We start from the raw sequence: 26,418 nt of genomic DNA, 5'->3' as shown, positions 1-26,418 counted from the left end.
GGGGGGGGGGGGGGTGGAGGAGAGGGAAGAGAATAATGCTGGAGGGTGGGGAGGTGGGAGGTGGAGGGGAGAAGGGGGCAGGGACAGGGAGGGTACAAGGAGATGTGATGCGTTCAGGGGCCTGTTGAGAAGATGGTAAATAACATTTACCCCAGCTTTCTGATTCCAGTTTAACTTAAAGCTTCAACAAAACAATCCCATACTCAAGGTCTACTTACTAGCTTTTTCCAAAGATTTCAGCCACATAGTCTTCATCTGAGGAAAAAAGGATGCATGTTATGGATGCAATATTTACAGCTACTAACTGAGCTTGCAGATCCATCTCCATGACAACTGAGCAAACTCCAGCCCACTCATGAAGACCATGTGATATGCTTGAAAGTTAAAAGGGGACCTTGAGTTGGGATTATTTTTGTCAAACTGCTATTTCCAAAGTTAAATAAGAGCTTTCATGCATATCCACATGGAGCTTTTTGATTCTTTTAGGAAGGGCGACATTATTAATGTAGGTGTGTAACTATGAGATCACTGCTGGAAGCATTTAGCTTAGCTTAGCACGAAGACTGGAAACAAGGGCAAACAAGTAGCCTCGCTCTGTCCGAGGGTATCAGCCTATACCACCAGCTCCACAGCTCACTTATCAACATGCTCTACCTGGTTTGTTTCATTTGTACAAAAACTGAAGTGTAAAAACAAAATGTTTGACATATTGCCAAGTGTACTGATTGCATCAAAAGAACTCAAACACATGCACTATATTAAAATTGTTTAATCTGAAGTAATAATGATTCATTTTTGTCCCACGGGACAATCCAGATGGTGGTAGAAGGGGTGAGGGGTGGGGTGGGGGGAGTCGGGGCTAAGTGGACCTGATGTTCCACAAAACCTTTTGGGAGATTGAGAGTCTCCTTGACTGGTAAAGGGAAAGCAACTAAACGCAGTTACTGGAAGAAACAATGTATAATGCATAAGTCATTAGGCTACAAACCACTGTAAAGATGGGAACACAAAGGAGCCAAGAACTAATGGAGTCAGTGACTATTATTCTTTCATCATGAGGCACTTTACAGGTGTCTCAGACCATTTCAGCCAGACATCAGCATCAGGTCTTAGTACTTACACCAAGGTCTCCTACTGCACTGAAGCCTCACTGTTGTCCCTCAGTTGTAAGTCGCATTGGATAAAGGCATCTGCCAAAGGAGGAAATGCTCATTAAATGTGAATCAGTTATGATTCACATAACTTCCTGCAACACCAGGTAGGTGTAAACTTTGTGGCTCTGTTGTTGATGCTGAATAAAATGTGTTGAATCGTTTCCCTGAAACAAAAACAGACTGTGTCATTGACTCTCTGATCCTCTGCAGCTGTTTGACCACTGCTGGCTGCTACCACTGAAGGAACTTTGTTTATTTGCGATCCATGTTGAGTCCTCTGACCCCACCACCCTGTTTACGCCTCCGAGCTTCCCGGACCTCTTCACAACACAGCGAGGAGCATACCAAGTGGCCCTGGAGCTGCAGCCAGCTCAAACACGCTATCTGAGGAAACACAGCACCATCGTCATCTTTCAGTCCTGCACTTCACATTCTCTCATGCGAGTTTAAGACTTGTGCGTGGGTGCTCTGTGAGTTATCTTTGAATAACAAACAAAATCTGAACTGGGGACAAACTGTGAAAGAACTGACTGAGTACTTCCTTAATCTCAAAATAATGAGGCATAAAGAAGATGTACGGAAACGGAGAAAGGCCATTCACACATACTTTTTTTATCCCGTTATCTCAAGATAACAAAACTCGCTATCCTGAGATAATGAGATATTATCAGGAGAAAGCGGTTTTGACTGAGCCTCATACACTAAGTCACAAGTGACATGCAGATAATCTGCATCTCTCATGCATGTATCATTCGGTAACCATGGAGACAGTGTGATTTCTGCCTGAGTTAGCCCTTGATTTAAATATTCTCTGATGTGTTGATCGATGCGTCGTCCTGACATTTTCAGTATCTGTCTGACGATCATCCTGTCAAAGTGACTGTTTGCTTGTCGTGCTAGCAAGGCCACGCTTCAGCATCACTTCTTGTATCTTTGCCACACAGGAACAGTTTTTTCCTCCAGGGTGGTGTACGGAAGAGAGCAGCGGTTGACACACCAGGATGTTGTGCAGAATGTATTCCTGTCAGGGTGGGGCCACATCACCGAGGACAACAAGGCCGCTGACCTGCTGCGCTCTCGTCTTGTCAGTGACAGCAGCTGTTACTGCAGTCCAGCGTTTCTTCCAGCTTGGTCACTCTGCTGCAGAACGACAATCTGATGTGCGGTCACAGGCTTTCAGCAGGTTGAAATCAGTTAAAGATGATGTTTTAACTTCTGCGGCTTCGGGCTGGCTGTCCATCAACCATTCTGTCCATCCAGCACAAAACATTTTTTTCAACTGGTCACATTGATGAAATTCTCTTGGATGGTCCCGCCTATAGACAATGGTGGTGCTGACCACTCCTCTAGTGCCACCGCAACAGTCTGTCTGTTAAGCAGATTACCAAGGAGCAGGTCAGAGTTAGTAAAATGTTGACATTTTGATGTTTTAGTATCCTCAAAGTGTTTTATGTAGATTTCTCCTCATGGACCAAGACTTTGAAGAACCTATACAACCATGAAACAACACTTTTTCTACATGCAATCACATTAAGTGACTATTTAAGACAAGGATCTCTGTGGCCTACAGATCCAGAAATCCCCGACTGTCGGCCTGACCAACCCCACATTCTGTGATAAGTGGTGTGAATCACCAAGTGCTCCTTTGACCTCGTGGTTCTAGTGATACAAGAACACTCTTACCAACTAACACTGGTACATAGCCTGATCCAGAAAACACGAGGCAAGGTCAATATGGACTTTGAACAAAGATAAACTTGAAGAACTATTTACAGAGTGTGATCAGTTCAAAGAAAAACTGGAGCCAGATCAAGTCAATTAAGGGAGTGGCATATTGTTGGAGAAATGCATTTGATGTTTCACATGGACAGATCTGAATAATCCATTTGACTGTGTACAAGCTTCCATTTGCATGAACCACATGTACTGAATGTAAATCACTGCCATATGCCTGCCAAAGCTGTGGAAGGTGACAAAACCATTAGAAATCCACTGTACTGTACCACCGCCCAGTGTACATGTATAAGAATGCTGAAACAGCTGCTGTTGGCCCATTCAATGCAGCTGTGTGTGTCCTGAAAGCAGAACGAAGTGCTCCCCTCCCCTTTGTTGTTGTCATCACCTTGAGCTCCATAACATCCAGCAGCACCTCCACCCAGAGGGGCTCTGGGACGAACAGGATGTCTAATTCTAGACCACTTCCTGTCTGACATTCCTGACCTGAGCTGCCTTCCTGCCAGTCTCTCTCAGGCTCCGTATGTATAGAAGATCTATGGCTAAGCCACCTAAACCTTTACATTCTTCAGTATGTGAATGTAAATGTACACACATACATCCAATTCAAATAACACTGTGCTCTGACTTTAACATGTTTTCCACTAAAGTCATATTACAGTACATAACATTGATGAGTAATTATAAATTAGCTTATTAACTGTTTCTGTAGCCATTTCATTCCATTTATTTTATTGGTACCTTCCATTAAGTGCATAGAATGAGAGTTCACGTGAGAAACATTTAGAACATAGTGACAGACTGATAGGTGGAAACACATGGAAAAAAAGAGGACATCAGACAGAACAGACTACATTCATCGTAGCAGCATCACTGCCGGCCCTCTTACTTTACCTCACCACTTCTCTCATCTAGTTGATTACATATAAAACATGGGTTTACATATGTAAATATACAGGTTTATATATGAGCAGTAACACAATCCGTGTACTAAGGAATATGAGTGAACACTTCAGGGCACAGAGAAGGAAGTAAAACCTCCAAGACACCAGTGACACACTGTGCCAACAGGAGGAACAGATACAGATTCTGACCGGAAACAGAATCTGTTGGATCAGTGGAACAACAACCACATTCACTTCTTAGAACAGATTGATCGTGTCCCTAAAGATTTCACTGTAAACAGGCAGCTAATGTCTAAATGTCTAAGAGAGGCTCCCATTTCCACCCTAGCTAGCATTCCTTCAATATTCTAATAATTTGTAGTGTCCCCAGCCATTTCAAATACTTTCTTATCCTAGATCAGTTTAGTAGAGTTAAAGATTTCCTTCTCCCTCAATATTTATTAGTGCATCTATATAAATCTGTGTATCCTTCCAGTTTGAATGATACAAAAATACAATATGGACCTAAATATAAAGTAAATTATTTCAAAAATATACGAGCTACAAGAAAACTTTCACCTTAGCTACTGAAAGTGACCAAATAATAGTGCCAGCAGAGGCTAAAGCAGCTGATTGCCATAGAAAAAAAAGTCAAAATAAAACCTGATTTCCACAAAATCATGATAAAGAAAAACTAAAAATATTCAAATGGCAACTGTAACTTGGCAAATAAAAGTAGAGACCAACAGTAATGATTGGATTCAGATTAAAAGAAATAATCATAAACAGCTCCCAAAGATAAATCAACATGAGATACATTTTGCCTGGTTATATGTTTATAATGTGGCCATTTCATTTCGATCTAAACCCTGATGTCAGCTCATCTACCAAACGCATAAAAGCTGCATCCAGGACGCCTTCATCATCCCAGACAACTGTATGAGTATGTATGTTATCTTAGTGATGTAGTTACAGTATGCTCTCCCTCAAGTTCCCACTGCTCAACGTGTGTGACTGCTGACTTTCTGTTTGGATCACTGATGTTCGGTTCCATGTGTGAAAGTCCAAAAGAACTTGGTTGAGTTTCTCCATCCAGTCCAGTCTCTCCTGTTTGGTGTCAGCTGAAAACCAACACCTGAACAAGAAAGAAGAAGAACGTCCAGTTTGTTCACTGTGATCCCAGAAACAGTGCAATTAACAATTAAACACAATCTGTAAGTTCTGCCTCTAGGGCTCTCTCAATCACAACAATAACAAAGACAGCGTTGGGTGACACCATGAAATAGTGTGGGATGATGGGAGTTGTTGTCTTCACCACCATTACTATAAGCTCCTCCCGGCTTGGATTCCTTCAGTGTCAGTGGTTGAGGAAATCAAACAGACCTGGTGATTCTAACCATTAAAAACACTGAATGAAGCAGTTTGACATTTAAAGTCAGAGTTTGAGCGACGCTCTTCAGTGACACAGGACAGGACGTCTCCAGCAGCTGGGAGCTGAGCTGTCTAACATTTCCTCAGCTTGTTTCTCTGATAACTTCAGATCCAGACGTCCGACGACTAAAATCCTTCATCTGCTTCAAATATAGAGCTGAAAACCACCAAGGTGCAAAAAGTGTATGTGGCTTAAAACTAAATAAAAGTCAGTGTTGAGCTTCAGTCGGATCATGATCATAGAGGATATGATGTCACTGACAGGCGACCAATGAAACATTACCATGATTAAAATCACAGATTTCTCTGGTTTGAGAATTGATGGAAACATTTGGGAAAATGTAAGAACACAACTCAACAACATATAGAACATAGTCTAGTTGGTTTTAGACATTTGAATGTGGAAAAGTTACAGATTAGAACTTTAAACCCATTTCTAAATAATTCTCAAGCCACAACCCAACTAGTGATGTCACATAAGGTGTTTTCCATCAGCTGTCAAAAATAAAACACCCACTGTGACATCACTAGTTGGGTGCAGCCAGACGAGCCACATCCACACCGTAAACAAAAGTGACAATTATATTTAAACAAGTTTTGACGATAAATGAAAAGTATTATTCTGTATTGGCCAAGATAACCAACAGCTCTGGGTCTAGGATTCACACATGGAAGTTGTAAGTTGATTACAGCCAATGAACACAATCAAAAACAAACCCCTGGGATCTGTTTGAAGCTCTCAGTTATAACTAAAAAGACATTAAGTGTATTTATCATCTTACATGTCACAAACTCCCTAAGATCTTGTTGTATTCTAACTTACTTGGCTGAGGCTTCCTGGCTGTCGTCCTGCTGCTGATGTAGGATGTTGCTCACCAGCTCAAAGGTGAAAGGTCGAGCACAGGAGTCCCTCTTGACAGGCCTGACACACTGACTGGGAGAGCTGGACAGAGAGATGCTGCCCTCTGCTTCCTGAGAGGTTCCAAAACAAGACAGAGTCAAACCTGCTGTAAGCAATGTGGCGACTACATCTGCACATTTGTCTTTTGGTCGATTCTTACCTTGGTTTCTTTGTCATTCGGGTGGTTCCAGTAGTACATGCTGCATCCCTCCAGGACAAAATATCGGCGATGCCACACCCCATACCCACTGATCAACTCAAACATTGTCTGGGAGCAGAACCACAAAAAGACAGGGAGTGAATTTAATGCAACTAAATGCAACAAAAACACAGATTAAAACTTTTCTAACACTTCAGGTCCATTTAGTCTGTTTTGATTTATGGAAAAGTTAAATGCAGATTTACAAGAATTACATCAAGAATTTGCTCTAAATCTTAACAGTTGAATACAGTGTGAGTACAGAGTGTTGAGTAAAAAGGAAAGATTACTTACCAGGAAGCCTTGGTGGTGCACATTAGAGTGACTCTCGCTGCCCAACCGTAAGTAGATGTTGCCCTCTAGAGGAGAGAGAAACGGCACCTGCAGTGCGGGGAGGAAGAGGAAGGGACACGCTGTCAAACTGGTCTGATGAGGAAGATGAGAGAAGCAAGACAAGCAAGAGAAGTAAGAAACAAAACCATATTTTGAAGAATTTCCTTCCAACATGCTCTTCATTCAGTTTGTAAAGGGAACTGATCAGATGTGGTTATAACTTAGCTCATTTAGTGTCTATATGAGTAGGTATCACCACGGTGCATACTGCATCTCGGAGGGAAACCCTTCTTGTAGACATTTAACTCACATACACAAACATATACTGCTACTACAGGAGGAAAGAGTTTGACACTATTTTCCCGAGATGTTATGTTATCCAACACTGAATGATGGAAGAACTAGGGATGTCCAAAGTTGATCTCAAAGATCGGCCAATCAAGGCATTTTTTTAACTGATTGGTACAGGCTATATTGAGCACGAACCTTAGCCCGATCATGTATTTTATGTCAGCGCACAATTTGTGGCAGGACGTGTATAAAATGTCTGCAGTGTGGAAATATTTTAAATTCAAAGCAAAAGCAACAGCCACTTGTAATTTCAGCAATACCAGCATTTCGTTCAGCGGTAGTAATAGAGCTGCATTCAATAATACCAACTTGATATGGCACCTAAAAAAAAAAAAAAAAAAAAAAAAAAAAAAACATTCAAAAGGAGCACAGTGAGCTCACTCAGGTAACTCATGCAGCGGCTGCACTGAGGCAACGGACACTGAGGATAATTTTACAAGGAGAGAGAAATTTTCCTCGAGACAGCAGTAGAGCTAAAAGATTACAGAGCATGTCACTGAGTGCATCACCTTGGATGACCAGGCCATCGTGGTGACCGCAGGTTTATGCTGATTCTTGGAGCCATGGTACGCCTCACCGTCTCAATACTACATTTCAGATACTGCCCTACCTGAGCTTTACAACAAGGTTTGCGACTATCAATAGTTTAATTTATTTAATAATAATAAAAAAAAACATTACGGATTTTCAATTGTCAAGCATATACATTGGATTGATTTTCGTGATCTTATTGTATCTGACGGTGCACTGTGCGGAGTATTGGGTATTTTTATTGTGAATTCACACATACAAATGTGCATCAGAAAGTAAATTTGTTTTTATTTTGGCCTTAAACACTGTGCTTTTTGCAACAAATGTACCGACTTCTGGAGTCAAAATACAAGCATAATGGATTTTTGAGATGGGAAAGAGCTTGAACTAAAAAAGAAAACTCATTCACCACAAACAAAAGCAATCAAGACTGAGGTGGCGGTTTATCTGTACAACTGAAATCATGAGTCTGGGGTTAGTTTTTGCAAAGGAGCAGAAGGAAATGTGAGAGATAAAAGGGGTGACAGTGTTGAGAAAAGAGTGAAACCTTTTCCTGAAACTCATCTCCCAGCAGCCTCCTGATTTTTCCTTCAAGTTTCATCTGAGTGGAGGAAGCGAGACAGAGGGAGGGGAGATAGACATGTTACATCACCAGTGAGCCCACCCATGTGCAGAAAGTGTAACAGAATGATGCAAGGACCAAAAATAAAATACATTGGGGGGTGACAGTGGATGTGGGCCAGGCTTTTCTCCTCTGAATATCATCACTCAATGAACAGTTTCCACAAAAGCACTCTGCAGTTACAAGAACATCCGCCAAACCGTGTTCATGAAATATTACTTTTTACATGCCAATTACACAGGTGTCTGAGTTGATGTGGAGAGGGTCTGTTTTATATGAATTGAAATTCAACAGTTTCCTGTAAGTTATTAATTTTTTAACTTTTAAAATGATCCAGCTGATCAACAATCCTGCTTTCACCAACATCGATCAACACACAGTTCAGACACAATCTTTGGGCCCAGAGTATAAAAACTATGTATTCACTTCTAATAAACAGTGTGAGCAGCTCGTCCCACCAATATCAGATCATTAAAAAATTACCTTATCCAGAGGGAACTTGCTGTGTCCCAGTGAGGCCAAGGTGATCTTATGAGAGCCCACGAGACAGAAGTTACTGGAGCGTCGAGTGTTGAGAGCAGGAAGAGCAGCAGCTGACGGATGAAGAAGCACAGAATCAAACCTCATAACATAAGTCAGTCAGTCAATACATGACCATCATGACCAGTGTTTGCCAGGCTTATTTGTTTTTTAAACATTTACTGGCTACCATTCTAGAGTCAATGAAGTGAGTGAAAAATGAAACCTCCTTGTACTCCAAGAAATATTGACCAAAATAAACTCAACTCACATGTCAGACTGTTATTGGATCTCTGCTGAAAACAAAAGAAAAAGTTAAGCACATACATCTGTGCAACGTATCACAAAAAACACACAATATTTGGGCATGATATAAAAACACTCACTGTGATGGTGCTCAGAAGCTTTCTTGGTGTGACCTGAATATGTAAAGATATAGGTCAATGAGTTAGACTGTCATTGATAAATACACACATGGCTCATTTTTGAGAAAGTGACCCACTTACCCGTGACTTGGTGGTGTTCCGGTCCACGCTGGAGCTGCTACCTGAGGTGTGGGACTAGATCAAAACAGACAAATCAAACACTAACAGTGACGTGCATTTGCAGTAATAAAAAAAAAAAAACCCATTATTTATTGAGAGAGTGGTGGTGTACAAATTTGGATTGATGAGAATTTATCCTTTTAGAATCATGTATGAAATCTGGTGAGTAAATTAAGGCAAAAGATTGTATTTTTCTTTAGGAATAAATCCTGCTTCCTGTTGCTCTGTAGAAAAACTCTTTATTCAGTTTTAGATAGTGAGAGTCAGCTGCAACTCTAAAACCCCCTGATGCCGTCTACCACTATGCTCTCAGGTTGATTACTGGTGATGTTTATAACACTCATCGTTGCATTCTGTATAAAAAAGTTCGATCTTGTGTGTATTTGTTTATTTACAAAGCCCTTATTGAAAAACTGCCTTCATATCTTATATCCATTTTAGTCTGGCCCACTGGACAACATTAGACCAGGACTAATGATGCTTATGATCCATGTTGCTTGAGTTTATACTGAGCTTGGAAGAACTTCTTTTGGCTTCTTTGAACCATCCACCTGAACTCACTACAAAGCACTTTAAAAATGAATTTGTTTGTACTTCTTGGTCTCTCTTAATCTCTAACCTTTTAATTTCTGTTTGTACTCATTTTGATTGATTCTTGTTATTACATAATTTATAAATTGTAATTTTATGTTTTAATTGATGTTCTTTTTTAACTCATATTTTTATCTACTCAACATCATTGTAAATGAGGGCTTTACCCTCAATCATCTTCGCGTTTACATAAAGACATATTTAACAACTTCCTACCACTGAAGAAAAAAGTTAATATGATGGAATATAGAGAACAATATTAAATGTCAATTTGTGGATGGGAAAATGCAGGATTCTGGGGCATCAACCACTTCACTTTTCTCTATCATTTTTAATTCAATTAAGAACTACAGCAAATCAAAATGTCACTGTTGTGCCTCACCAGACTGTAGACTTCCACATCAATCTCAAAGGATGAGCGAATATCCTTCCTGAAATATTATGAAGACAAGATTTAATCTACATCATAGATTTCCATTGTAACAATTACGCAGTATACGATAGTCACAAGACTCTTTAATTTCCCAGAGCAGGTGGGCAAAATCATTTCAGAACCTCAACATGAAATCTGTGCAAATAGATACGACTTGCGTCGTAGAGTTTCCTTATTTGCTCTAAGTAGTCTGGAGTATACATTAGTTATTTAAAAATACACATTTAAATTCAGAGACGCCACCAACTTATTTGTCCAGAGATTTCCGTCAAAGAAATAACCACAGACAGGATGAAAAGTTGCAGCTTACAGAGTGACAGATGTAGGGAAGGAGATGGTGTCTCCATTCTGAGCATCAGCAGCTGTGGCCAGCGGGGTGGCGATGATGTTGCAGGGCCCATAACGGATCAGGACAAAAAAGTAGTGGCTCGGCCGACCTAAACAATGGCATGAACAGTGGATGTCAACCACCATGTTTGTGTTAACAAAGCCCTGAATTTTAAAATAGAGGCTTTTTATTGAAAAAACATCAATGTTCAATAACTGTATGAGGAAATTAAAAATACAGAAATGTGTTCTTGCTGTGGTACCTGTTCGGCTGTGTGAGGAGCAGACAAATTCCACCTTCAGAGGCAGCTGGATGTTTGTGATGCTGACAGTCCCTCTGCAGGGCTGCTGGGAAACATACTCCCCGTCCTCTCCTGCTGCCTCTCCGGTCTCCAAGTTCCTCTCCTCCCGCAGTCTGGAAACCTCTGCCAGCAGGGCAGAGCGTTTCTCACCTGGAATAGACAGGTAAATCACACACTTGTGTCATCAATACAATTTCTACAGCATTTCAATAATAACACCCTCAACGTGCTCTCTTAGATTTGAACAAAATTGTTGTGTATGTTTAGGAGACAGCACAGGATGTCTCTAGTGAGTTTACCAGGATTTCTCAAAGGCATCTTGAGTTATGAGCAAATATATGATAGGCCACGCCCACTTGCACAAATCAATATGGCACCTCAGATTTTGGTTAATACTTGTCCTCAGAGCATGCACAGTTAAACTGAGTTTTGAGGCACATGTTTTCGTTATTTGTGGTGCCCCCTATGGGTCGGGCTCAAAATGCTCTGATAGACCTATACCTAAAAGATATGTACACAGATATATGATGATTGCAGTGTTTCCACTATATACATTTTGATGCAGCTGCATGTCATTTTCACTGTCATGAAATTGCAATTACACAACTCTGCAGTACAGTAATTTTTAACAACAGATATACAAGGCAGAGACATGTTGGAACACCCAGCCAAGGCAAGAGAGAAAGAAGAGAAAAAGAAAGAAGAGAGAACGGCAGATTAAACTAGCTGGCTGGACTGGCCTTTGGGCATACCAGGACAAATCCTAGCGGGCTGCCATGTTCCGGGGCTGGGCTCCTGGCCCCCCTCCCCACCAACTTTATTAGATCTTAACAAGCTTTCTGCAACTTTTGATAAGCTCAGTGCAATAATGATCAGACAATTTGGTATTGATTAGTAAAAGTCAAAAAAATGTGCTTTTCAAAAAATCTATAGGATCTATAAGAGGCTTTTTTTGAGCACACACTGAGCATGACTTGTGTATCAAATTACAGCGCCACCATCTGGCTGATTGGGCTCATCTTTCTTGGGAAGAACATGTAGATCATCTCCAGATAATATGCTAAGTTTCTAGCTCATTCCACTTCACAGCAATTTGAGCTCATTCGGTAGAATCATTACATGTTTAATGATAAACAGTTACTTGTTAATCATGAAACAACAAATAATAACATAAAAATGTTATCAATACTGTTGTTATTCTGTTTATATTACTTTATCAGCAAAATGTAAAATGTACCCACATATTAAAGGGATGCTGCTGCTGTTCTATAAAAACAGACTAATGTGAACATGGTGACCTATCTATGGTTCACAAAGGTGGGACTATTAAAGCAAAAAGGTGAACATACAGGAGACCAGCAGTAGTTTTTCAGCCTCAGCCTCCTCCAGCGAGCCTCGTCCATGCTCCTCATCAGTACAGCAGCTCAGAGCCTGCAGGGTCTGGTTGATTACATTCTGCAGCTTCCCTGCTTCTTCATTAAGAGCCTGGAGAGACACAGAACACCACCTAGCATTATGGGTAAAGGAACCTTTGTACAAGATTTAATTAATTCAAACTGAAGTCAGTATAGCAGTTGCAGGACAGACTACAGTTTCATTTGACTGAATTAGTAAAGTTAGTGCGTTTTCTTGAATAATGATAAATGACTGACTGTGATTTTCTCCTTGTTGTTGACAGAATGTTGGGGTTGTGACTTCTCTGGAGCTCGTCTCTGAACCCTGGGGGTGACACTCTGAATGGCGGGCAGCTTGCTCTGCCTTTGTGTTCGGTATGCATCAACGCTGCCAACAACCAACATCAAATTATAGTTAAGCATGTTATAGTGCAATACGTACAGTACAGCTGCCTCGTGCACTGGAGCTGACTTTTCCACTAAGTACTGTCATTAAATCAATTATATTCAATAAACAACCAACCAAATACAAGCCTGAATTTGTATTGTATATTATATGTTTTGCCATTGGGGTGTTTCAGAATATATTTTAAAAAATACTTGAGAAACAGTGTGTAACTACATGATGATACAGATCAACATGTACCTAAAAATGCATGAGTGGAATAGGATGCAGCTTTTATGGCACAGTAAAAAGACAAAAGGCATAATTTAAGACATCTACAATTCAATAATCATATCAAAACAATTCAATAATGCAGTTTTATTCTAAAGAAGACATCACTGGTGATTAAGGACTGAGAAGTCAATCTGGGTTTATTCCAAACGGAATTTGTACAAATGGCTTGTACCTGTACAGAGGAGCAGATTCAACAGGAGGGGTGGTGGTCTCTTCTGGAGTCAGCAGCAGAGATGGAGGATTTGATTCCTGGTTTGCTGCTAGCCGCTGTTGGTGGAATATGGAACATTAAAAAAACAATAAAACATTTTAGTTTCTGAATGTATTAACTTTTGCAGTGGTACTAATGGAAGTTGTCAACAGTTCAAAGTGATCAATTCATCTTACCAGAGGGGTCACCACAGCCTCTACAGACTTGCTGAGAGGAGAGAGGATGCCGCTAGGAGGGAAAGTTAACAGCTCATCTCCATTGCTCTCATCATACTCTTCTTTGGCTTCTCCCTCTTCTTCCCTTTTCCCCTTCTCTAACACCGTGTCCATTTTATCTTTGTCTCCAGAGCAAGCACCAATACCACTATCGTGGTCCTCAGCATCTTCATCATCCCCCCTCCCTTCCTCCATCCTTCCAGCGTATTCCAGCACCTCCTCGAACATCCGATCAATTATTTCAGAGGTGTTGGTCTCATCATGAGAGCTCATTTCAGTATCTAAGGAAAGAAACATAAAAAAAATGGACAAAAGTCAGTTTCAGAAGCAAATAAGGACTAAAATTTCTACAACTGGATGACGGCTGGTAAGTTTTGAAAAAAAAAAAGACAATTCACAACAGATAGATGTGGACAGCTGTATGTCCTGTTACCTTTATTCTTCACACCTGTGCAATACCAACTGTGTGCTTGAGACGCCATATTGGTCTCTTTATAATGTCTATCTAGATATTTGACCAACACCTATCTTAAACCAGTTGCAAAACGGCGCAAGTGTCTTTGCAAGTTGCAGACCGACAAAGTTTGCCTGCCTGGCTTTTGAAGGGAATGGGATAAGGTACTGCGATTGGTTTATTGTATGTTACGCTCAAAACACTCCCATAAATAACTAAGAGCTTAAGTACAACCCTTTTGAACCATGCGCCTGGTGTAGACTTTTTCTGGCGTCAAAAATAGCAAAAAAGAAAATGGACAAAGCCTAAATGCATTTGCACCACATACTTCAGACAATGAGATTTGGATCTTTGAAATGAAGCCCATAGTCTCGAATAATAGTTTTACAAAGACACATGGTGAAGCATGTTCAAGTCTTGAGTCACCCTGTGTTTTCAAAAACATGCTCTTCATGTAAACCCAGTGTCTGCAGTTTACCAACACCCTCACCAATGTGCTCCCCCTCTCCTCAGGTGTCCTCAGGCAGCCCAGGTGTTCACATATACAGTACATCTCGCCTTTCTCACCTGACATACTTGTCTCTGCCCTGGACTCCACAGAGGTGCTGGTCTCAGACAGGGATGAGTCATTGATTAGCTCAGGTTCCAGGACAAAAGTGACTTTCTTTAAGCTCTCTCCTCCCTCTGCCTTGTGAGTTTCCTCTGTCAGCCCATCTATAACACCCTGCCTACCATCTATTGCTTCTTGTGCTGCTTCATCTGTGTCCAACAGGCATTCTGATACCTGGACCTCTGTCAAACTCAGAGCTGGAGCCTTTGTATCCATGACTACTGGTTCGGCATAAGCCCCTGTCTGTGGCGGTGCTTCATCTTCAGTGTTTCTTTGAAGGTCTATATATTCTGTTTGTGTTTGTTTCTGAGTCTGAGCTAAATCTGCAAAATGAGATGCCTCTATTTGTTTCATTCTGCTATTTGGGCCTGTTGAGTTTGACTCTACATCCATGTTGTCTTCTTTTATATTGATTGTCTGGATGTCCTTTGACTGTTGACACATATCATCCTTATGAGTATATCCTTCTGCGTCTTTCTGGTCTTGTCTTATTGTAAAAGTATCATTATCTCCTTTACCTGCTCCCTCAAAACAGTCTTCATAGGACTCTATGTTAACTTGGTCTCTGTTTAAAGTAGACTGGTCTTTCACAGAGTCCTCATCTGGTCTAGGTTTCTCATCTTCCTGTAATTCAGAGGAACCAGCAATCTCAACTAAATAACGTTCACTGTCCAGGATGTCAGAGTGATCACTGCCTACACTCTCTTTATCCACTCTTGATGATTCCAACTTCCCTTCCTCCTCTTTAGCACACACATCTTCTTCCTGTCCTTCAGACATGATAGACTCTTCCTCTTTGCACACCTTGTATTGAGGATATTGCCACAACAATAACTTCTCATCTGTTGAAGGCTCAATCTCCTCTTCACCATATGAAAAAGCATCCATCGTTTCATTTTCTTCAAATGAAAACACATCTGACCTGCTGTGTTCAGTTACTTCGGAAACCTCCACTGTTTCCGTCTCGTGTGGATGAGCTGATTCTATCAGTATCTGTTCATGACCTGACACATTCTGATCCTCAAAGAAAGGTGTTTTGGAGAAACTCTGATCCTCACTAAAAGACAACTTCAGTACAGTCTGGGTCTCTGGTTCCTGGGACCCTAGCTGCTCTTCTTCATTTCCAAATAAAGCCTTATGGTCTTTCTCCTTCACAAGTCCTTCACCCTGATGAGTATTTTGGTTCTTCCATTCCATTTGCAGCTGCCCTTCACTGGAGCTTTCAAGCTCTACAGATGCTGCTGGGGCATCAGAGTCACAAGGTGGCCTTTCACCTGTTAAAAGATTAGTCTCACATCTTAACACTAGGTGCCTAAGCACCATACTTCATATACTTTAGAGCAGGTAATAAGTAATAATATCAAATCAAACATTAGTTAAAATCTGTAGAGCAAGACAGTGATTTGATAACAAAGGAAACACATCTGGCATGATATCAAATGAAGCGACTTACTGGATTTTAGAAGTGTGTGCCAATTCTTTGTTCTTGCTACTATTGTGTATGTGTTCCTGCTTGCAGAAAACACTTGCCGTGTTTACATGCAGACATCTTTTCATTCTGATTGAAATTATCCTGAACGTTTACAGGGGAAGTGATTTAGTATGATCTGGTGTTTACATGCACCAATGCATTTAATTGGAACAGCTGTGACTAGGGATGGGTATCGTTAAGATTTTAACGGTACTACTATTTTTATCGATACTGCTTATTGATCCGGTACTTTACCGGTTCTCTTATCAATACTTTTTATTTTGTTATTTTGAAAGAGAAAAAAAACAAAAATATATTGAGAACAGAATTAACATTGCTTATTTTCTCATTTGTACTCAATTAACATTCTTGAGTAACAAGCTTCAACAGCATTGTAATGATGGAAATCTAAAACAAATTTAATACACAATGATTTACTGCAGGAATTTTTCTTTGACAGTATTTTTACTGTGCAGTAGTTCACCAGCAGCCCTCCCAGCTGTAACATGCGCAAAAGTGATGACTAAGTGCATTTGTCTTCCGCAACATCTATCTTTTTATCATCTAGGTGTTAACTAATGTTCATTACAGGAGTTTGTGTTAAAAACACACCCTGTAGTGGACCAGTTCAGCTTGGAGGCTGCCATGTTTGGGAAGCAGAGAAACAGATTTACATCAAGACGGCGAGCATGTGCAGAAAGAACATAGCCAGGAAATAATCAGGTTGGCTGACTATTGATCTGATACCAGTGCTTTTTCCTTTTTGAAATAAAAGCCTGTATGCCTCACGGTAGGGAAATTAATCTAATCTTATTTTTGATTATGATTTTGTAACTTCCAACAATTATGAAAATAAGATAATCTCAATAGAATGGTTATTGTGCCGCATTGTTTTGCAACAGATTTCATCACTTCTACATAAACCATCCCCCCATCCACTTCTGGTTGCGTCTTGGCGTAAAATAGTAATGTATGTAGGAGTGCATTATCTTGAGCAGTTTGCTGTTTTTTTTTTTTTTTACTTATTTTTTGGGGCTTTTTATGCCTTTATTCTAGATACAGTGAGAGAGAGACAGGAGAGCTGGAGGTGACACGCAACATGGGGCCACAGGTCAGATTTGAACCCGGGCCGCTGCAGCCAGGACTAAGCCTCAATAGTACGTGCTCTACCACGTGAGCCACCGAGGCGCCCCATAATTTTTTGTGTTTAATTGTATATATTTAGATATTATATATATTATTGATTATTTTATTTATTTAATCAAATTCTTTTAAATACTTTTGTATTTGAATCATATTTTAAGTTCAAGATAGTCCACTGTTAAAAAGACAACGTTTTTTTTTTATAAAGCTTTATAAATATATGGTGTACTAGTGTTATATAATTGTGATCTCAATATTGATCAAAAATATCATGATTATGATTTTTGCCATAATCCAGCAGCCCCACCTCACGGTGTGGGATCATTAGTGTGTGTGTTAAGTAACATCAGATCATAACAAAACATCACTTCACTGCTTCACACACTTAATTAGACACCGATACACATCTAAATTAGTTTATTCTGGACTAACTTTAATAATATTGTTCTATGTATTGTTCTGTATTTAATGCAGATCAATCACACCTAGCTAACAAATGAGCAGTCAAGTTAATTCTAATGTTTATGCCAATGTCTTGGATTGGTTGATCACTGGTTAGGAATAGATCTCTGAACTGGGCTTTACTGTTTATACAGCCGCTGTGTGTCATGATGAATGGGCATCAATACTGACCTTGTACATCAATTCAGGAGATTCCTACACCTGACACATTCATACTTTACCAAGGTGAAGTATGAACAAGTTACAGAAAATATCTACAGTCCATTTCATTATGAACTCTATCAGGGAAAACATGATGCCAAAAGTCTCACCTGCTGTATTTACAGGTGGCTTTTCTGCACCAGATATAGAAGCTTCAGTGAAGCTGCCGTCATTCATTTCAGCATCATCTACCTGAAAGAAACAATATCAGCACTGGCATTTCAGAATAAGAGGTGGGGAAGCAGAACTGTAGATTACTGCAAACAAATGAGAAAAACAACAAACATAACAAACAGCTGTGATTGTGATTTTATGTGAAGCTCATCTTAAATACACACCGAATACCAGAGTTAACTCAAACCACAAAAGCAAATGAACTAGGATACATTTATAAAGTCCAATCCGTAAGTATTTGGACATTTCCACAGTTTCTATTATTCAGGCTCTGTCCTTTAGTACATTGAATTTGACATAAAATAATGGATACTACATTAAATTGCCAAATCTCAGCTTTTATTTGAGGTTCGCATCAATATAGAAAGAACTGTGCGGGAGATATAGCTTTAAATGCAAATTGCTAGGCTTCAAAAGTAATTGAACAGTTGTGTGTTGTTTTTAAGTTCATACATATGAAACTCACAAGTTGACCGACAGTTGAGAGTTACAGTTACAGTTAGACTGAGGAGCAGCTTCTGAATAAAGAGGTGACCATGAGGTGAAGATGATAATAGTGAAGGCCTGGGAGAGCGTCACAGGATTTTGACTTCATGTATCTGTCCAATTACTTCTGAAGCGTCTAACTGTCCAAGTACTTATGGTCCGGACTGTATACTGTTCACTACAGGGATATTAAGGAGGATAGTGACAATGAAACTTAAAAGAGTGGAGCAGTTCACCACCTCATCATGACTCCAACATGAAACAAGGAATAAGACAGTTACTGTTCACTAGTGTTCATGACAGAGTAGAGTCAGTGGCAAAGTTTGCACCCAGGCTCATCTCTCTCCCCTGCACCTTCACCCAGCTCTCCCGCTGCTGTGCTCTGCTCTCCTTCACTTTGTTTAACAACTCCTCCCTGTCTAGTGTTACTTGTCTAATAAGATTACATTAAAAGTGTGAGTAACGTAACGCTAACAGCGTTATATAATTTACACTCACATCACATCTGATTACAAGTGTGAACATTGAAATACTATTTTTTACCTAACCACCATCATTTACAAGTCAGTAAAAGGCTTATGATGCTACCTGACTAGCGTCTTCTTCATCTGTTGTCTTTCTCTTCTTAGAGAAGTATCTGAACAAGCTCATATGAAAATGCAGTCAGCAGTTAATACATAATGACGTGTAGATATTAGCTTAATGCTATCAATTACTTTACCCAAGTTAGCGTCACTGAGTTGGCTAATAAGTCCACCTTTTCTCCGGTAATTCGCTGCCTTATTCCTCACGACTACACTTCTCTGACTCTCAACTGGTGCCTGACGTGACGTCACTTGCGGGCTGGCACTGCTAAATGAATGTAGAGGAAACACTGAATCTTTCTATTTTTTCAGTGGACAGCCAACTTCCCCAAAACCACACCACAGAATTAAAAAGGTGCACCGTGTAAGAAGTGAACTTCCTTCCTCTGACGACCGGAACATGTAAATGGGGAAATTCTGCCTAAAACAGGAGTTTCCCTGTCCAGTTTAATTCTTATCAATGCCCAAGTCAATATTATGTACGTAATGTATTTACAGTTTTGCCCATGTGCACAAAGTGAGCAGACAGTCTAAAGGGTATTTTTTTTAAAATCACTGACTCACATCCCAGGGCTGTTTGGGAGGCCAATGAACTCTCCTTCTAGATCTAGGGATCCAGGAGGAGGGAGATGAAGGGCCAGGAGGGGTCCTTCCCTGCTAATGTTTACACAAGCAGGTGTGTAATGAATCTCAAACAAACAGTAAAAGAGTCTACTAAACATTAGAAAAACAAAAATGACATGTTAAAAATATGAGTTATCAGTCATCTGGAGAGTAAGGTCCTTTTGGAATCACTATGTGCTGGCCAAAGAGGGGCAAAATCCTTGGCTGTAATCTAATACACAAATTAAATGAATCCAATTTTACACAAATTATTGTGAGAAAATCACAAGTTTATCATGGTCAATTGGTGGTTTAGGAGCTAAGAAAATCAACATTACCTTCAATATGTCTGAAAATTCAGTATGACATGACAAAACTGACAGCCATGAATTAAGCATACCTAATTGTTTAACAAAATATCACAGTACAAACCAACCTGTGCTAACGAGGGATCAGAGCTGCTCCTTTTCAGCCAGACATTCTCACTGATTGGTTGGAACTGCAGCTGGTTCAACTCCTGCTCCCGCTCCTGAACCGGGAAACCGTGTCAGATGTCAGACAGAACCTATTTAGGTAATCTAAACAACTTCATTATCTGAAATTAACTGCACAAATGAAAAAATGAATCCATTCATTCATTTTAAAATTCCTAAAGGGCACTGTCGCTGCTAGTTTTAAAAGGTATAAAAGATTGATTTCACAAAGCTTTTGCTTTTTTAAAAAGTCTCACTTTTACCATGTTTACTTCTGCAGTCCACACTACTCTGGAGTTTTTGAGCCTGTAAAACTGAGACTTTTGAAAATGCTGCTGGACCTGGTTTAGTTTGAAAACTCTGGGGTTGTGTTGTAGTCTGGACGACAGAAACTGAGACCTTTGGACACCATGACACAGACACCCATGTCCGCTCCGCAATTGTGTCTCATCAGCCTCGACTACCAGTGGTGAATGCAACATGGATAAATTGGTTACCAGTGTTACTGACCTTGGTGTCTTTGCTAGTAGTTCTTGTGCAGTTAAATTCTGCATTTTAATGCTACAACTGCTGTTTGTAGCATTTTCTGCAACTAATCAACTGTAGAGTAGATGTGGTATCTTGGCTGAGATATGAATACAGGATGGAAATGTTATGGAGGATACTCTAGGAGTGAAGGCCGGGGCCTGATGAGGGGGAGTACCTCTCCTGACTTCCACTTCCTTGCATTGCTCAATATGAACCTTTGTTCAACGTGACAAGTTTTATGTTATCATCTATTTGAACTCAGAGAATAACCATTTATGGACATAAATGTTGGTTCTGCTCTTCCATAGGCTGTTAGGATTGGGCAAAGAGGTATCAAGAAAATATTCAGCCTATAAATTGTATGGGTTTGGGACAAACGGGGGAGATCCTTTTTGGCCTTGGGTCCTCTCACAGGCTGTTTTTGATGCTTGTTCAACGATGCTGTGTCTTTTTGTAATAAACCTTTTTATCTACAACTGAGCCGGTGTCAGCAGAGATTCCTTCATCATCATCACATCATCGCAAAAGAAGAAACAACATAGACAATCCACTTCCTGTTTGCAGTTAAAGAGTTAAACGCTTGTCTGGACGGAGGTCTTTTTCATTTTAAAATGAAACCAACCTGGCGCATGCGAGAGGCCTCCTTGGAACTGGGTGTTGTAGTGCCCTGGAGTTTCTGATGAATGTCAGATACAAAGTTGGAGCGGGTTCGAGGACAGAGGTCTAAGGGGCTCAGTGCAGGGGCAGCCTTTACGAGAGGCGCTTTAAACCGCTCCATTCGCTGATTGAATTCTTCTTCACCTGGTGGGACAAACAGGTATGAATTTCCAAACATGAGTAGAAAATTAAGTCAAATTTATAGACACAATTTTGCATTGCATTATCCTGATGATGTTTTCTTGTAACAATCAAAAGGTCTGCTGATACCAAACTCTAATCTATTTATACTTTCCTACATTTACATTTGTGTACTTCAAGTGCATTTGGATTAGTACAACTAGCCCAGTTTAGGTAATATATCCTTGATGCTAATAAATATAAACATTTCATTGAGGGATCATTAAAAGGAACATTGCAGGAAGCCTGTCATGCACTGTTTGAGGCAACAAAATAGGCCGGTTCATGGCTTCACTGTAGTTTTAATTTGTGGAGTTCTGTATGTTATTGTAACACAATGCCAACACCATGTAAGCCATAAGCAACACAAAAAAAATTCTGATCTAAAACTCTAATCTGGTTCTCACTTTTTTTTTTTTTTTTTTAAACTAACTTGTACTAACTAATACCTTGCCAGCCAAAGTACTGATATCACTGAATGGTCACCATCATGTTTTGTTGATCAAGGCCTTTTTGTATTTTCTGTGTACGAAAACTGTATCCAATCCAGTAACATGTGCCCACAAAACCCACCCACCCATCCAACAGCCCAGACCTACGCCACTGAGTAAAAGTTAGTCATTCCTGACAACTACCAAAGGGGAGCAACATAAATATTACAAGATTACATTCTCTGCTTCCATTTTTTCCACAAATGTCAGGAACAGCTGCCAAGCTGCTTAGAATTTTTTTTAGGTTGTTCTTTTTTTTAATGCATTTTTTTTTATAGAGGACCCTGTAGCTAGGTGCATGCATACATCACAGGGGCAAAACACACATCAGTCAATCATGTCTGTCCCCCCCCCCCTCCTGCTGCTTATAGAAATTCCTGCTGGGCAGGTACTGCTGGAGGGAGGAGGGACTGGTTTGGGAGTGGGGACTGCGGTTTCTTCAAGGACTATTAAAATGCTCCTAGTCCTTACAAAGTGAAAAACTGGTTTAGAAAAGGCATCCGGAGGAACTCTGCACACTAATTTTCACTTGCATATACAAGTAAAATGATTACATCGTGCAGCCCTGTACTGACTTCCATCTATTAAAAGTTTCCATGTCTGTACATGTTGTTTTGAAATCTGGAAATATCAAAGTAGCACTGCATTCAACAGACAAGTCTGATATTTATTCTCAGGAGGTTTTTAAATGTGTGTTCCTCTGCATGCTTACCGAGGAGATGCTCTTTCAAGCCCTTGTCATAGATGCTGGCTGATGGGCTGACAGCCCCAGGATCCGACAGGCACCTCTGGGCCAGTGGAGCTCCTACAAAAAAAAAAAAAAATTTTTTATCTAACATCCAAACTGTCACATCGGCTTGACACAGACTTGACATAGTTATCAACTTATATGAAGATAATCCATATTGAGTGTTGAACTTGCCATGACAAGTCACAATCTGGAAGAATACTACTCCTTCCCAAAATACACCATAACACATTGTATGTACAGATATGTACACATTTACACTTGGGCACCAGTTTATTAGTGCCACCTAGCAGAGACTGATGCAATCTAATACAACAGACCTTTAATAAATTCTACCTTAATGTAGGTTTTTGTTGAATCAGTTTTAGAGAGGAGTTGGAGATGGCTTTATGGTCATTTAAAAGGTTGTATTTTGTTGAGGGTCTTCTGCTGAATTGTTTTGCCTTATACATTGAGGTGGCTCTAATACTTAGTCACCCTCATTAATAATAAAAAAAAAATGGGTGGACAAAACATTAGAGTGTCTGCTTCAACAGTAAAAGTTAGGATTACCCTCTCTTCGCTGGGTGAGCTGCTGGACTCGGGACCGGACTGAGGGAACCATCGGTGTGTCTGGCTTTGTCCCTAGCTCAACCAAGCGTCCAGAGTTGGATGGTTTAGGGCTACGATTCTCCTGACCAGTCGCCTCCAGACGCCGCCGCTTCTGGACATCATTCACCTCTGAGATATATGACAGAAAAATTATATCAGACAAGATATATGTCACATATACAAGACCTGAAATACTGTTATAAATATGTGGACATTCTGTATTTATAAAAGATGTGAATCTTGACAGTTTGTTAATACAGACAAACAAACCTGATGATGAGAGGACATTGTCTTCAGAATCTGACAAAGGTGCTCTCTGTCTCTTCAAGTTCACGTTGCCACTAGTTTCCTCGCCAGCTTCCATACTGAACTGCAACTACTGTGACATTACAGAGTGGATATGTTTTGTTAAGATGTCAGCTCTCACTGTTATTGAACAGAAACCTACAAGCACAACAGCAGCAGTACAAACAAGGGGCAGGTGTCTAAAGAGTTATGTCTACAAAACCCCTGCTTTTGATACTACCATTAAAACTGCCCACTGAGAGTTACAAAAATAAGAGATTTTCGTACAGTAAAGGTAATTTACGTAATTATCATCGTCCAAGTTTTATAGGTGACTGTGCCATGAAGGACATTTGGTTAAAAATTCAAACCTAACTCTCACATACCTTTATAGCTACTGGCGGGAGGAAAAAGAAATGTTTTACTAAAACGTTTCAGTAGTATCACAAATTTAATGAAATGCGACAACGCCCCAGCTTTTCAGTTTCAGCTGAGGCCAATACAAAATGAATTGTACATTCATTTCTACGTGCACTAGCACGTCAGCAAAATCAAAACTTACCCTTAATATTTCTACTATTTCTAAGAATGGACAACCGACCACTTGACAGTGGCCTCTTAATGAGCTACATTAGCTAGCTTATGTTAGCAACACTGACTTTTGAGTCAACCCTGGCCAGCTCATTTCAAGCTAATTTACCCAAAGTTGGCCAACAAAACGTTAGCCTAGCTTAGGATGGCAAGCTAAGTTTAGCCGGAAGAAAACTGTCTCGGAAAGCGTGTTACAAACTTAGCAGAGCTAAAGATAACTGCACAGCAAGTCGTTCATTGTCTTACCTGAAAAGAAGTATGTATGAAATTAAAGTTATAAACCAGGTCAACGCTAACGGACGGGAAGCAAGGAACAACCTTCTTGTTGTTTTATGCTTTTAGTCTCCTCCTCTAACTTCGAATTTCAGCGGGCCTTCTGACGTCAGCAGAACAAACAACTGGAGTCCCGTAAATACTCTGGCAGAGTGCTGATCTGGGATCAGACTGAGCACAGCAGGCCCTGTTAGGTCAGCTGACTACAGAAGTCAATAATCTGATTCCACGTCTGTACCTGCTGAATAGCTCGAAGTGAGGCCGTTTTACCGTAATCAGCCAAATAAACACGCAAATCAAGAGTCCCCTGTATGTTGATCGGGGGGCAGTTGAATGTTCCTCTTGTAGAGCTTTGAACAAAAACGGTACAAATCTGAGGCAGCTTAGGTTTAAAACATTAAAGATTTGCTTAATACACGATTTGTGGAGTGCATTCTGTTTTCTCCGGTTTATCTTCCTACAGGTAGAAAATAAAATTTGCAAAGCCTGTGGTCAAGCCTGTGAGGAGGTGAACCAATGTGGCAAAGCTGGAACTACAGGTCTGCATTTATCTTTTTTTTTTTTTTTTTTTTTAAATATATGTATCTATCTTTAGCCTACTTGATTATACATTAGGGTATATTTGGTATATTTTTGTTGTATATTTCCAAAGATGTTTTATTCTATAGATGTTTATTTTCTGCTGTGGTAAATGAATTTCCCAGTTGTGGGATAAATAAAGTTAATCTAATCTAATCTAATCTAATGTAATAGTCATGTGTTTATGTTTATTTATCTTAATTCGGTTTTGTTGTCCATGTTTTCGCTGTATATCCATGTGTATCTTCCTGAACGTTGTTATTGGGGCTGTATGTATAAGTACACTGAGGGCCAATGGAAACCAGAGTCATGTTCCTTGCATGCACAAACATACATGACCAACAATACTTATTCCGATGTGTCAGAATCAGAAACCACAGTAAACAGGATGTTAATTTGTTAAAATTAGCCCCACAGTCGTTCACGCTTCTATGATAACATCTCTCCCTTGACATTCAGCTGATGGAAACTGTTTCTGACGGTGATACAATCAATTTATATTATGTACAAAGGTTTGTAGCAGGGTTCAGTGCCCACAATTTTACAAGGACACTGTTTGTTTTCAGTATGTTTATTTCTTTGATTTCTCTTTATTAAGACAGTAGCAGAGGTCAGATGTAATTTTAATATTAGTAAGTGAAGGCTGAATTACATGCCCACACAGAAATTTAATTTATGACATATATGTCCCTATATTATTATCACATATAGCCTCTGGATATATGAATATATAGGTTCATAACATGTATAAAATACTCATAGTAAAATTTGTGTATCAAAAATATCTATATGATTCATTTCACATGTATGAGATGTTACTACCTTATATGTTAATGATATATATGGAATATATAGCCATAGTGTATAGCCATAACATATTCTTTCCCACCATTGCCAACTCACCACACAGCTCATTTCATTATTATTTTCATCTTTATGATTATTAATGTTGCATTTATTGTTCATTAATTTACTAGAGATCCATTGAATCGAAAGTCACGGCCTCTGATATGAGATTAATCACATTAATCAATGAAATAATTAATTGTTGTCCTCCCTGAGGACTGGTGCCGCCTTAACAATGAGTGCAAATTCTAAATTGTGGTGTTCACAAGTTCACATAAACATAGATATTTGTATGAGCTAGACATATATGTCAATATATGATATGATTTTTTACATATATATTTTCATTTTATATGTAGTATTTATGTCATATAGGAAATTCAAATTATGTACAAATATTACATTTGCGTATGGGGCAGTGAGATCCACTGCTAGACCACAGTATGTCATGGTGTACTGTGAAATACCTTATACATATGTCATGTATATGACATCGTTTGAGTGTCTCATGCATCTTGGGAAGAAGGAACTATTTCCAGCTGTCAATAGTTTCACACTTTTCTAATGCCGCCGCGACAGTCAGAGTCAGAGCTATATTGTTTTCGTTTGTTCTTTCCTCACAAAACACTTTT

At 39.7% G+C, this 26,418-nt stretch overlaps 1 protein-coding gene across 4 annotated transcripts; it reads right to left on the bottom strand.

Moving 5' to 3' along the window:
* Positions 1-3,603: 3,603 nt before the first annotated feature.
* On the bottom strand, positions 3,604-24,469 carry anln2 (anillin, actin binding protein 2). Of its 4 annotated transcripts, XM_087171520.1 has the most exons (24): positions 24,335-24,469; positions 23,483-23,591; positions 23,174-23,341; positions 22,586-22,678; positions 21,168-21,346; positions 19,981-20,073; positions 17,808-17,889; positions 14,378-15,694; positions 13,318-13,637; positions 13,103-13,197; positions 12,510-12,639; positions 12,207-12,342; positions 10,819-11,007; positions 10,539-10,665; positions 10,178-10,226; positions 9,166-9,219; positions 9,046-9,078; positions 8,931-8,955; positions 8,624-8,733; positions 8,066-8,119; positions 6,598-6,684; positions 6,265-6,372; positions 6,027-6,175; positions 3,604-4,907 (listed from the first exon to the last, which is right to left on the bottom strand). In XM_087171520.1, exons 2-24 carry the CDS (start codon positions 23,574-23,576, stop codon positions 4,742-4,744), a joined length of 3,858 nt encoding a protein of 1,285 aa, XP_087027646.1. In that variant the 5' UTR covers positions 23,577-23,591; positions 24,335-24,469; the 3' UTR covers positions 3,604-4,741. The 4 variants fall into 4 exon arrangements, with proteins under 4 accessions (XP_087027646.1, XP_023253246.1, XP_023253244.1 ...); XM_023397478.2 differs by lacking the exon at positions 14,378-15,694 and having other exon boundaries at positions 17,808-17,885; positions 19,977-20,073; positions 24,335-24,468; XM_023397476.2 differs by lacking the exon at positions 14,378-15,694 and having other exon boundaries at positions 24,335-24,468.
* Positions 24,470-26,418: the final 1,949 nt, after the last annotated feature.

The sequence above is a fragment of the Seriola lalandi genome, unplaced genomic scaffold (assembly GCF_002814215.2).
Source record: "Seriola lalandi dorsalis isolate HSWRI2012SDOR001 ecotype SW California unplaced genomic scaffold, Sedor1 jcf7180002055008, whole genome shotgun sequence".
Classification (NCBI taxonomy): domain Eukaryota; kingdom Metazoa; phylum Chordata; class Actinopteri; order Carangiformes; family Carangidae; genus Seriola; species Seriola lalandi.
The sequence above is the reverse complement of the archived record's forward strand: the minus strand, read 5'-3'. Positions and strand labels throughout refer to the sequence as shown.

What these genes read in the sequence shown, in the direction of transcription:
- anln2 (XM_087171520.1), bottom strand. Translation starts at nt 23,576, where the DNA reads ATGGAAGCTGGCGAGGAAACTAGTGGCAACGTGAACTTGAAGAGACAG. An exon ending in CTGATCCCTCGTTAGCACAG is followed by an intron (nt 17,890 to 19,980) that starts GTTGGTTTGTAC and finishes TGTTTCTTTCAG; the next exon opens with GTAGATGATGCTGAAATGAA. An exon ending in AGCCAGGAAGCCTCAGCCAA is followed by an intron (nt 4,908 to 6,026) that starts GTAAGTTAGAAT and finishes TTTCTTGTTCAG; the next exon opens with GTGTTGGTTTTCAGCTGACA.